Genomic DNA, 13,440 nt, shown 5'->3' with positions numbered 1-13,440 from the left:
TGGCAATACATAAGACGCTTCTGGGTGGAAAATGAGTTTTACAAACTATATGAAAAAGATTTTTTTTTTTCCTGTGAAAACTGCAAACTGAAAGTTGGAATGTGTCTATCTACTCTTGCAGCCTTTTGCTTTCGTCATTTTCTTCTGTAGAAATCACATAGGAATATCTTGAAAACTTTTGTATTTTGTTGTGCCATAGTAACAGCACTGTTATAGATCCTCCCGCGCCTTGAATATCGCAATGCAGCTTGCTTGATTCCTCCATCTTTCGATGATTAGCATGTTGTGACGGCAGCGATGCATCTCACCGTTAGATCTGAGGGATGTGTTGGAGGATGCTATTAAATGCTATATAGTTTCGCTGGCTAATCTGTCAATCAAACAAAACTTGCATGTATATAAGCATATCTAACTTTGCAAGTTTGCATAGCCTCCTGCGAGATAAAATATCTTCTTACTCGAGGCCTCTGAGTTTGATTTCTCCTAAAAAACCAAGCGGTTTTAGTATCTAATTCCGTCCATTTGGTTCAAATTAAAATGATCTTTTTTAAAATATTCATAATTACTTGACAATGCCATCATCTTGGGTCATTCGGTTTGTCGCATTGGTAACTATTATTAGATATGCTCTGGGCTTAGAATTTATTTCCTATACCGAACTGAGCCAGCGATTGGAATTTGTAGGTTTGATCCATCTGACAGATACCTATAATAATGATTCGGAATTGCCTTTATAATTTTGCGGAAACCAGCAAGGGCGGGCTACTAGAAACGAGGGTGAACGCAGGATGCCTCTCCATGGCTAAGAAAATCATGCTCAACAAGCTATTACAAGGGGAAGGCCCGTTTCATTAAATTATTAAAATAACCAAATCCTTGCCCAGTAAGAAATTTTCCAAGGGCACTATTGCACTCGAAATCTCTTGTACCATATTAGCTCTACATTTCTCTCCTAACTCACAGAGAACAGCCAATACGGCTGAAGAAGTGTTGTGGCTAACCCACTCTTCAAAACAGAACAAATCACTCCCCGCTAAAGAAAAGGAAACTATAATGACGACGAAGCAGAGAAAAAAAAGAATCTACGTACATACTCAAAACCATGCAAGCATCGGAAAAAACTGCACAGATTATACTACCCTCTGCTTCCAAGTAAATCGTAAGCAATCAACAGCAAAGTGAATAATATATCGGCTTCACATTGTTCTCTGTACCTAAGCAGTAAAAATTTGTCTCATATAGAGTACCAGATATTAACCATTCACCGGAGGAAAAGGCGATGATTGTGATGTAAGCTAAAATTCTCGTTCTGCTTTCCCGTAATCATACTTGCATGCCACAGGCAAAGGCGTCACAGTTAGTACCAATGCGAATAGAATTCGCAATCTTAGCATAAATATGACGTCAACAATTCTCCGATGGCATGCATAAGATGATGAATAGACCATGTAAAAGCACCATCTTGGCCAGCCAAAATAACCCGCGCGAAGTATGGCGATGATAAGATTGCATATTGGTCCTGTATAATCCTAAATACTTGAACCTTTACACCGTAAAGTACAACAATTGCCAGTGCGTAGAATTGGCACCTAACTGCCTCGCCTATTTAGATGAGTCTTCTTCTGCCTTACCTTTTAGCCGCTGTTGACCCGGCATGATCCGCTGCAAGGAAAGTCTGGTATCACACATTATTGTTTGACAGCAGAGGGCATATTACCTAACAAAGGGTGCGTACTGCAGAAGGCGAGATTTCATACCCTTTTGAAAAATCTACCGCCCTTCTTCCCCATCCCAGTCCCTGCGAGACTCATTGCGAGTAGAGATTTGGTATCCGGTCTCCACTTCAGCTCCTTGAGGTCAGAGAAGAGGCTCGATAGAGCAGGGCTAACTTCATTGTTTTTAATATTATTGCATGAGACTACTATGAGGTTTTGTAGATCCTTCCACGTCAAGATCACAGATTCGAGACCTTCGGTTGTTAGTAGCGAGCAGCCTTCTAAAGAGAGGAGCTTCACCCTCCTGCCAAAAGAGCCAACAACATTGATGAGAAGGTTTCCAGCACAGATTGAAATAATATAACTACCAAAATGTCGTCGTACATAATACTAGTTAAATAGTGGAATGGAAAGTGTGAAATATATCCAAACTTGAAGTACCGACACAACAACAAAAAGATTCATGGCTTTTATCCGAAGCCAATAATGTATGTTAATGTTAGTCAAATGCAGATATAGTATGAATTCATTTCAGAGCATTGGAGGTCATTAACTTCGGAAATACATGACACAAAAAGAGATGTAAAGAGCTTCTACTACAATCAATATGTTGCTACTGTGACAGTTTAACAGAACGGTGTTGGAGATAGGTGAAATAAGAAATAACGCATTATGGTTTATGCAACTTATTTTATACGACTCGTTTCAAAGTTTGATTATCATTAGAGCCCGTTTGGTTCATGGTTAGTAATATTCCAGTAATCCTTCATATTTTTTTTATTAAAAATATTTAAATTATTACCATTCAACTCAAGTTGGATAGTTATAAAAGGTATAAGTAAAATAGTGAAATTATTGTAGATTCCGAGGTGGTAGGAATAGCACAAATTATTATGGGTTAGGAGGTATTCTCATTTATATACTCGATGAGTATCATTAGTAGTTCATTAATAAGAATATACTAGCTATTAACATCCTCCCCAACACAAGTGGCTTGATAAGTTAGTAATAAACTTGTCATTCCAAATATAAAATATACGCCATCCCAGGAATATAATAAACCTTGAACCAAACAGCCCCTTCAGATAATTTCAGACGAATTTTCCTTGTTTCTTCCCTTCTATGCTGGTTTCCTATTTCCAAAAGCAGCTGATTTACTGCAAAAATAGCATGCCATCGAGCACAATCATGCAAAGAAAGTAGCTCATGACTCCCATTTCTCATATGTCTAATTGCACGGAATGTGATGCCATCCGAATCTGCAGTCTAATATATTTGTATGTGAACTAAATTAAGTCCATTTTATTCAAATTTATCATGATCTCAATATTTTCCCAGAAAAGAAGAGCTTTGATTATGACCATACAGATATGAACAAAAATATAGGAAGATGTAAAGTACCTTACTGATTCTATTTCAATCTTTCTTATAATTCACAGATTACTGATTTCTGTGTACTATTATATATCATGCCGACAAAGTCCTCATAACTACCAATTCTCTCTTTGTCAGAGACATTATGCCTGTTTGAAGAACTAACAGCTTTTACAACTTTGCACTGTAGCAGACTAGTCTAAGCAGAAGCTTTATATTAGAGGTTCTGCCTTTTGGACCAGAAACTTATTTCAACGTCTTGCCACAGTAAAATATATATATATATATATATATATATATATATATATATATATATATATATCCAGACAATTTGACTGTCAAATGCCTACCTGTTGTTTTTCATGTGCCTCCAGAAACTAGCCAAATGGGCAGTATATTTAAGTGGAGATCAGACAATAAAGATGATGAAAATGATGCAATAAGCACCAGCACAAACAATCATGACTGAAATACGAAGGCTGGGTAGGAGCTATGCTTACTGATTATCTGGCCTTGCTTATGAAATTGCTTTCAGTTGTAGTCATCTCTAGTAGTTGGCAAACAAAGATTCTGCTGCAAGGGAAGCTAAAATGTGATTCTTAGCCCCAAAACCAGAAGAGAAAATTTGGATCTTCCACTTCTGTTGCGCAGAGAAGCTATTGGGAAATTTTCAACATAGCACCACTTTTAATGACACTACTCAAACTACCCAAACAGTACAACAAGGCCAAATAGGGCCTTAGCTGGAAACAGCAACTCTCTTTCTATAAAATACACATAAATGGATCAGAAAGCTTAATCAAAGATCACATCTGTCGATCATCATCTAAAATACTTGTAACTTCATGTTGCTTGTAACAGAAAAAAAATTTTCCAAACGATTTGGTGAGGAATGTGAATATGCCTATTCTGAAGCATAAACAAAAACCGAACAGAGAGAGAAAGCAGGCCAGATTATACAGTTTGCTTCACAATAGCGCATCTTTTTCTAAGAGCAACTATGATATTCACTTCTCCAAACTCCGACACTGGTATTCAATGCTATAACAACATCAACTGTAAACAACCATGCATAGCTCAACTTTGAAATTGTAATAAAAACATAACAACGTAAGCATCAAGAAAAGATATATAACCAAGTACCAAAATAATAAGCTGTACTGAAGTAGAAGAAGCATGTTCCCTAGCCAACTTATCTTTCACATGACATTGTTTGTGGAAATTCCCATCTTTTTAACACTTCTTAATGATTTTCCAGTTTGACATTCTATAGGAAAATTTTAGAAGGTCACAAACAATTGAAGGTTCTATATATAGAAATTTGATATCAGGTTGTTTATCCCAAGTCTATTCGACTTTAGGCACATATCAAATACTACCTCCACCACATTGCTATAACTAGGTAAGCTTATTATACAGGGACAAGAACAATAAGCTCCCGAATGTACCTGGATGAGAATATCTACTGAAATGCAATGCTGCTAGTCTTTACAAGTGACCAAATTACACATCCCAAACAAGGTTGGAGTCCGGTTAAATGCCCATGAAAACTTTGTCGATATAACCTCGGTAACATTAAGTTATTCTATATTTTTTTCTGAAAAAAAAAAAAGAAGATACGATGATCACAGCAAAGAAAAGGGAAGACTGATAAACATTGCCAAGCAATGAGACTGTTCGTAGCATAGCACCGTGAACTACAAATATAAATCTTGACACCAGAAAAGGGTGAACACAAATGATGAATATCCTCTTTCCCTACCGTCCCCTTTTAATGCTAAGCTTGCACATGACAATTATGTCTATCTAGGCAATCCAATCAGAACCTGAACCTTACCAAGCAATCATTATCAATTAAGGTAGAATATTCTGAGCGAGAAATCCAAATACCTGCAAATGCTTGCGGAGCTGAACATCTCATTGTCGAGGCCCCAGCAATTCTCAAACACAATCTCTCTCACCGCCTCGCACACCACGAACAGGGCGTGGAGGCTCCTCCTGTCCCGTAGCTGGCACCGCTGCATCTGCAGCCGCTCGATGGCGGCGCATGACCCCAGATGCTCGATGGGGCCGGAATCAGTGTCTATCCTGCGGCACCCCACCAGCCTCAGCGTCTTGAGGTTTGCGCAGAAGGAGAGCCCTGCGAGCCACCCGGCGTCCATCCGGTGGTCGGAGATCGTGAGCTCCTCGAGCATCGCGCAGCACCGCCCGATTGCGGAGATCCCGTCGTAGCTCCCCTCGCACCCGGCGAGCTCGAGCTTCACGAGGCGCTTGCATCCATGGGCGAGGATGGTGAGGCCGATGTCGGTGACCCCGGGCCCAGCGTAGAAACCCTCGACGGAGCCTACAAGGCGGAGGATCTGGAGGTTGTTGAATGCGGAGATGGGGCGGAGGCCGAGATCGGTGCATCGGTGGAGCTCCAGCTCCTGAAGAGTGGGGCAACCATCGGCGACGGCGATGAGGCCCGATTGGGAGTCTATTGGGGCGGCGACGGAGAGCTTGCGAAGGCCGGGGAAGCTCCGCGCGACAGCGTCGAGACCACGGTCGATGGCGTCCGGGGGAAGGAAGCGGCGGTAGCCGATGGGAGGGTCGGCGTGGGGCTCGACGGGGACGGAGACGGGGCCGCGGTTGAGCACAGCGGCGGAGGTGGAGGCGGACGAGGAGGAGAAGGAGGCGGGGACGAGGTCGAGGTCGGTGAGGTCGGGGAAGCGGAGGGCGAGGCGGCGGTGGAGGAAGCGCCATTCGAGGAGGGTGAGGGAACGGCGGAGGCGCCCCGCGAGGCGGAGCCAGCGCTTGGAGACGAGGGAGGAGGGGCCGCGGAGGTGGTCGGGAAGTGCGGCGAGGATGCGGAGGAGGAGCTCGTCGGAGAGGCGCGCGGTGAGGTCGGCGGCCGCGGGGGCCGCAGGGGGGCGATCTAGGGCTAGGGTTTGGTCACCAAGATGCTGCATCTTGACGACGACATGCTTGGGAGGAGCGTCGCCGAACCAGAGGTCGGGCCAGCTCTTCAAGCGGTGCCGGCGCTGGTGGTGCATCTAGGGTTCCGGCGAAGGATCACGGCGGATGAGGCGGCGGTGAGAGGCGATGGGGCTCGCATGGCCTCGGGTTCGAACACCCGGGTTTCTGCTGCAGTGCTCTGCCAGGTTTGCGTTCGAAAAAAATGTTTAATTATTTTTCTAAATCTGATAGAAAAAGCGAATTCCCTTGAAGAGGAAGAGAGAGAGAGAGAGGATACCAAGGGAGGCCCTAGACTCGTAATCTTAATTTGGCTTTTTTAAAATTTCAAATATAATATATAATTGACGTTAAAATGAATTATTTAAGTTGAATCTTCCAAAGTTACTCTAATGACGTAGAATAGAGAAAATGAGGAATGTTAAAACAAAACATTTTGACTTTATACTTTTCACCCAGCGGAGCACATTTCAGCAAAGAGTTTATCCCTTGAATACAAATTAAATGAATTCATTTCTCATCCCATTTTTTAAATCGTAAGCGCATGTAAATTTAAGTGTGTTGTGCTGTCCTTATAAAACATATCTTTATTAAAGAGTAAATTGTAAAAAGTTTATTTGGACTATATTTTAATATTTTTTGAAAAATAATTTTTACGTTTTAATTATATAGCTTTTTATTTTTATTAAATTTTGTTAGAATTCAATAGCTTATGTCAAAAACATTAAAAAAAATATTACAACAATTTAAAAAAAGTTTTTATTAGATTAGATTGCACAATAATCTGTAAAAAAAAAGTAAGTAAAAGCAACATCAAGTTCCGATACGAATGCTATTTATTTAAAATAAAACAAAATTATAAAATTTAGATAAGATTCACACTCGCATACCTTGTTAAAGCGCATGTTTTGACAACCTTGAATTAAATTAAGTTTAATTCAACAGTGAACTAGTGGTCCATATTTTAGGCGCCAAAGAGCCGTTGATCCTTATCTTGCCCACTCCGCATTCAAAATTTGCAAGAGGGAAAGAAATTAATGGCTCTACAGATTCGGATTACAATGGGTCCCACCTATTCTCCTTTCCGATATTAAGTTAATGTGATAAGTTTAATACATTCTTGAGTGAATTTTTTTTTTATTCTAATAGTTATAATACATAAGATATATTTTTATCCAATATAAAGATATTTAATAAAATATTATAATTTGTATATAAAATTATTGTAATAGAAAATATATATATTTCTAATTTGTTCAGCGCATACATAGCAGAAAAAAAAGTATTCATTAATTTCTGAACATAATAAAAAAATTAAGGTTTTATATCGAATTCTATATGTTAGTTGTACTTTTCGTCTTACATCTTAGAAAATTTTTATCATCTTACAGACTTATAATGATGAGTCTGAACATGAAATTCAAATTTGGGTTACATCGGATTCTCATTTTATTATGGGAAGCACCCAAATCCGGTACTCGCACTAGCACCTTCCTCTGTGGGCCCCGGCCCAACGAGATCGTACGTCCAAGTCCACTCACGACGACCAAACAACCGAACTGTAATAGGAAATCTTGTACTCGTTGTCACTCCAAATTTGTGGAGATGAAGCATCCCAACGTGTTCCCTTACCTCGCCTCAAATTCATGTTAAAGTTTTTTATTATTGTTATTATTATTAATTATTAGCAACTTAGAAAAAATAATTATTATTGTGTGTGAATTTCTAAAAGAGCAAACTGTTTAATATATAAAGATGATATTTTTTTGTATACGCGTATGCATGTTGAGTAAACAGGACTTGTATTTTTTTGTATTATGGTGAAGACAGTTAAGAACTACAACCTAATTCATGCGTTATTTAATATTGTGCGCAGAGAAGGAAAAAGGAAAAATCAAATAAGAGGGTTAGACGTTGCAGAAGCTGCTCCCAAACTCAAGCAACAATGATTAATATTCCATTCGAAAATTTAATATATATTTTATGTGTTATAGTTAATTAATTATCTATTTCCGGTCAATCTTTTCTTTTCTTTTTTTTGTTTTTTATTCTTGCTTGTAAGAGATGGATATGGTGCCCAACATGGTCCATGCGGCCCAAAGTAGGCCCAAAAGGATGGCATAAAAGTAATAAATAAAAAAATAAAAAAATAAAATATTTAATGAATATAAAATGTAATAATAAAATTAGAGGATGGAGTGAATGCATAGGATAGGATCAGTCGAACAACCTCGTGGAAAGGTAATGAAGTAAGGAGAGAGTGGCGGCGCGGCAATTTCGCTGCTCCTTTCATCGCGCGCGCAGGGAAATTTCCCAATCGAGTCCACTATTGACCGCGGAAAAAGCAACGACGGAGTGGACTGGGCCGGGAAAAAATAATATCTTCACCGCGCTGGTTGTCGCTGTGACGGCGCGACGTGTGGAGCTCTGAGTTGCTACGTGGCCCTCTCTCCTTACTCATAGCCCAAGGTCGCCGCCACCTCTATCTCTCTCTCTCTCTCTCTCTCTCTCTCTCTCACGAAAATATAAATAAATTAATACATATATATATATATATATTTATATATATCGATCGCAACAAACATCAAACTACAGTGGTTTTTGGTATTATTATTTTGTTTTTGTGTATGTAATGTGTATTTCCTATGCCACACGCTTCTGTTAGAGTAAGTTTCACTTGCTTATACTCCGGCCTCGACCTGTTGTAACGCTGTTCCGTCTCCGAGAAGAATAGGGTTGCTTATTGATCACTCACGCGCTTGTGCTTCTCGGACATGCCAGTAGTAGCAATAAGATACTTATCGCGCGTTAAGTCGTTGCTAATTAAGGCGGAGAGAGAAACTATCATTGAGGGGAAGAAATTAATTAAAAAGAAAGAAAGAGAAAGAAAGAAAGAGGAGAGATCATGAGTCAGTGTGTGCCGAGGTGGGAGTTGGACGTCGACCCTCCTCCTCCTCCTCCTCCTCTGCTGAACTCGCCGCCAACAACAACACCACCCCAGCAGCTCCCTCCGCTCGTCCCCACGGCGGGCACGTCGGAGCGCTACGAGGTGGCCGAGATCACGTGGGAGAACGGCCACCTCTCCTTGCAGGGCCACGGCCTCCCCCGCGTCGCCAAGCCCCTCCCCAAATTCCCCACCTCCGCCGCCTCGCCGTGGAACAAGCACCACCACCACGGCGGCGGCGGCGGCCACGGCACTTTGGAGGCGGTCGTGGACCAGGCCACGCGCCCCCAGCTCCAGGAGGTGGGCCCCAGCGTCGACCTGCTCGCTTGGATCAGCGGGTCCCACCCCTCGCCGTCGGCGGCGGCGGCGGCGGACTTGCTCGTGCCGTGCGGGGAGGCGGTGGCGGGGGGCCGGAAGCGGGGGAGGGGGAGTGCTGCTACGGCGAGCCAGGGGAGCGCGGCGCCGGGGCGCGGGGAGAGCGCGTTGGCGGCGTTCGACACGAGCAGCGGGGGCGCGGGGGGCGACGAGGTGTGCTTCACCCCCACCACCACCAGCCCCACCACCACCACCACCAACACCAACAACAACACCTCGGCCTCGCTGGGCTCCCCCGGGACGGAGAACACCAGCTTCGGCCGCGGCGGAGGATGCTACGACTCCGTTTGCCACAGCCGACGACCGCCCCAAGTAAAACCATACATGCATGCTTTCCATTACAATTCTTGTTATTGTTTTTCTCAAAAAAAAAAAAAAAAAAAAACAAATGGAGCTTAATTATGTACGTTATTATATATATAAACAAATAGAAAGATGGCGTGTGCAACGAGGAGGAGAAGGCGGCGAAGAGGGAGGCCGGGAGGTCTTCTAGCTCCGCCAAGAAGAGCAGAGCGGCCGCCGTCCACAACCAATCTGAACGTGTAAGAAACAATTTTACTGGCATGAAATAAATTTTTTTTCGCTCTCTCGGTTAAAAAGTTGACAGCAATCTATAAGTACAGGTCATCTGAAGACGACGACCTGTGCTTATGGGTTGCTGTCAACTTACTTACTGATCTTTCAAATAATAATCCCATGTGATTTCAGTGTTATTTCATTGTCTCGTAAAATTATCGCTTGCGCTCAGGTGTGTATCTATTTTGTCGTCGGTTCTTAGCCTGTGAATTTTAGTACTTTACTACAGTTTTTAAGAACTGGATGATTCTGGCGCGATGCTCGGATGTGCCCGTGCATCTCCAATTGAAGGCAATAATTCTTATGATATAAATCAAGCGTATTGAAAATTTATTACTAAAATGAAAGTTTTCTAAGATTAGATAACAAATTCCAATTGATCCAAAATGAAGTCGAGTTCCTATACAGGATTTTTTTTTTACACCCCCAGTTTTCTTTTACATCACGGGTTTAATTAGTTATTAAACGCGATTTGATTGAGAAAGCAACTTTCATAGTTTAACGTGGGTTAGAAATTTGGTTGCTGAACCAGTGACAAGGCTGCGAGGAAAAAGTTTATATTTGTGGCCCCGCCGCATAACATGCTTATTGTCCCTTGTTACTGGTTCAGCAACTTTCATTTTAAGCATTTTAAGATTACTATCACTATTGGCGTAGCAAAATATTGTTCGTATGATCTATGTTTGTTCATCGTCATAATATGAAGAGCTCTGTTTGATTTATGTACCGTCAAGATATTATATAAATTTGTGTATATCAACGATTTACGGTGAGAAAGAGGTATGCATAATGTCTCGATCGATATACTCAAACAACAATTGAAGCCACTTTTCTTTGCAGTTTTGGTGTATACTAAAAACCTTAGCAAAAGAGCATTCCTTAAGCTTCAAACTAGTCTCGCTCCTGGAAATTAAGTACCATGTAAGATTTGGGCTCACACGGTTTGTTCACTTTTGTTTGTTGACTAGTGAGTTTTGTGCCTTCATGCGAAGAGTCAACACGGCAACTCACTGCGATCGGTTCGACCGTGACCTATACAGAACTTAATAATTATGGTACAGAACTTTTTAAATGTGGTTTAGTTAAATATATTGTGCTTGGATAATAGCTTACCAAGGTTTAACTGTTCTTTGTTGTACTCTACCGAGATTCTGACAAGCTATACACATCTTATCCTTTTAGTATATAATGCGCTTGTATAAAATTGATTTGTTGAGTTATTCAAAATTTTAAGGGTCGTACGTCAGTTAAAATTAGACGAAAAGAATAATGTATTTTAGCTATAACTACATGTATTTGCTTGCAGAAAAGAAGGGACAGAATCAACCAGAGGATGAACACCTTGCAGAAACTAGTCCCCAACTCAAGCAAGGTAATCATTAATAGAAATTAATTATTTCTTGTAATTTATGATTTATATTACCGAATAAAGAAAGCGAGCAGCGATCAAACATTATTATTTTTTTGGGTAATGAAAAAGACGGATAAAGCATCGATGCTTGACGAGGTGATCGAGTACGTGAAGCAGCTACAAGCTCAGGCGCAGATGATGAACCGGATGAGCGGCATGCTGATGCCGATGACGATGCCGTTGCCGCTGCAGATGTCTATGATTGGTAACATGGCCAACATGGCCCAAATGGCCCAGATGGGGATGGGCATGGGCATGATGGATCTTAGCTCGCTCGGTAGGACCGGGCCGATGGGCTTACCTTCTCTGCCTCCCCTTCTTCATCCTTCGCCCTTCCTCCCGATTATGTCCCCTTCCTGGGACGGCTCCGGCGATCGGTTGCAGCAGCCCAGCGGCCCCATCGTGTCGCCTGATCCCTTCTCGGCATTCCTTGCATGCCAAACTGCGCAGGTACACTCGGCGGTCGGACATATCTTACATAAACTCTGGTGCATTTTGAAATGCGTAGCTAAACTAAAAAGAAGTTCAAATTAATTTTAGAATCAGCTGATATTGTGGTGGATTTGATATACTTGGCTTTCATCTCCATGACATTGGTAATCTTTTTGACGGAATAATATATATGTAACCTACTTAACTTTAATAAATATTTCTGAATTTAAAAGAAATAAAAGATTGGGTAATAAAGACCATTGTCAATATTTAGGTGAAGTTTTCACATTTTGCATACAATTTATCAGTTAATCTAATGCGTAGTTTCTATTGAAATAAAATAGTAAAATACTATTTTTTTCGATAACTTTAGTTTTTATAGAATAATAATTGTTTTATATACCTTAATATAAGCAAATCTTCACTATATGCTATTTCACTTTGTCCTTAAAAACAATTTTTGCTTCATCTTTTTTTAATATTTTTTATTCCTTTTATCTCTTTGCAGCCAATGAGCATGGATGCATACAACAGGATGGCCGCTTTATATCAACAACTATACCAACAGAACACACAATCCAATTCCAAGCCATAGCCAATGAACTTTTATATATATATATATATATCCTCGTAATCTTTTTTAATTTATTGGTCTCCTATAGTAATTTTTTCCACATAAATTGCTATTTATAACGCATGCATATGTATATATGTTTATAACAGGGCGTGTATATTTTCACCTTTTTTTTTTCCTTATATGGTTTCGTGTGATTTGAGAATATTTTAGCCGAAGGGAATGATGTGGGAAGTGCTAATACTCTCCTCCATGCACGTGCATATATATAAGATCTGTTAAAGTTGTGATGGTGGAAATTATGTGTAAGGTCCAAATAATCAATGAATTTTATCTTCCGGGAAGTTTAAATTTTTTTATATCATTTTTAAAGATTGATTTTCTGAACAATATCAGTAATAGCCGAGTTGTACTTTTTTTCACAATCTCAAATATTTTTATTTATTTATTTATTTATTTATTTATTGAAGAAGATAGTAAGTTATCTATTTTGTGAGATAATTAGATTTCGAATTTAGAATTTCAGATATAAATCATTATATTTTTAATCAATTGCACTTTGTACGGTTGGTGTTATCTTAATTGTTTTATGTTGTTGCTTTTCCTTGTGCTTTGTGTAATGTTGTGGTACTTTTAATGTAGTAATAATAGGATGTTACGTGCTATAGTTAAACTAATGAAGAGACTAGGTATAAGCTTTATTGTAATGTTGTGGTACTTTTAATATAGTAATAATAAGACGTTACTATAATTAAACTAATTAAGAGACAAGGTGTAAGCTTTACCCCTCAAAGTTCCAAGAAATGTCTTAGCATTGTATTTGAGTGAGGGGTGGTGAAATGAAACCTTATATATACACGTCTCCAGATATTGTAGATTACATTATTATGTTTAGATTTTTATTGTATGTATTTAGTGTGGCATATGAGATGTAAGAATATACTCAGTGCAAATGATCTATAATTTCTCACACTGCCGACACTATGCATGCAGGTGCCAAGAAATTGACATCTTTCTATTTCAGAGAGATTGACGTGTTGATAACGTTGTTTTCTTCCTTCTTTTTGAAGTTATTGAAATGATTATA

The 13,440-nt window shown here is 40.2% G+C and overlaps 2 protein-coding genes across 2 annotated transcripts; one reads left to right on the top strand and one right to left on the bottom strand.

The window, feature by feature from the left end:
- Positions 1,115–6,320, bottom strand: LOC109707668 (F-box protein At5g07670-like). The gene is made up of 3 exons (XM_020229124.1): positions 4,980–6,320; positions 1,758–2,019; positions 1,115–1,662 (listed from the first exon to the last, which is right to left on the bottom strand). The coding sequence occupies exons 1-3, from the start codon at positions 6,119–6,121 to the stop codon at positions 1,603–1,605; spliced, it is 1,464 nt and encodes a 487-aa protein (XP_020084713.1). The 5' UTR covers positions 6,122–6,320; the 3' UTR covers positions 1,115–1,602.
- On the top strand, positions 8,605–12,652 carry LOC109707669 (transcription factor UNE10). Its single transcript, XM_020229125.1, has 5 exons — positions 8,605–9,672; positions 9,792–9,902; positions 11,243–11,308; positions 11,417–11,797; positions 12,288–12,652. The coding sequence occupies exons 1-5, from the start codon at positions 8,947–8,949 to the stop codon at positions 12,372–12,374; spliced, it is 1,371 nt and encodes a 456-aa protein (XP_020084714.1). The 5' UTR covers positions 8,605–8,946; the 3' UTR covers positions 12,375–12,652.

This window comes from Ananas comosus, linkage group 3 (genome assembly GCF_001540865.1).
Source record: "Ananas comosus cultivar F153 linkage group 3, ASM154086v1, whole genome shotgun sequence".
Taxonomy (NCBI): domain Eukaryota; kingdom Viridiplantae; phylum Streptophyta; class Magnoliopsida; order Poales; family Bromeliaceae; genus Ananas; species Ananas comosus.
Note: the sequence above shows the minus strand (reverse complement) of the source record. Positions and strands in the feature narration are given on the sequence as shown.

What these genes read in the sequence shown, in the direction of transcription:
- LOC109707668 (XM_020229124.1), bottom strand. Translation starts at nt 6,121, where the DNA reads ATGCACCACCAGCGCCGGCACCGCTTGAAGAGCTGGCCCGACCTCTGG. An exon ending in AGCTCCGCAAGCATTTGCAG is followed by an intron (nt 2,020 to 4,979) that starts GTATTTGGATTT and finishes CTCTTTTGGCAG; the next exon opens with GAGGGTGAAGCTCCTCTCTT. An exon ending in GCGGTAGATTTTTCAAAAGG is followed by an intron (nt 1,663 to 1,757) that starts GTATGAAATCTC and finishes CTTTCCTTGCAG; the next exon opens with CGGATCATGCCGGGTCAACA.
- LOC109707669 (XM_020229125.1), top strand. Translation starts at nt 8,947, where the DNA reads ATGAGTCAGTGTGTGCCGAGGTGGGAGTTGGACGTCGACCCTCCTCCT. An exon ending in TCCACAACCAATCTGAACGT is followed by an intron (nt 9,903 to 11,242) that starts GTAAGAAACAAT and finishes ATTTGCTTGCAG; the next exon opens with AAAAGAAGGGACAGAATCAA. An exon ending in TTGCATGCCAAACTGCGCAG is followed by an intron (nt 11,798 to 12,287) that starts GTACACTCGGCG and finishes ATCTCTTTGCAG; the next exon opens with CCAATGAGCATGGATGCATA.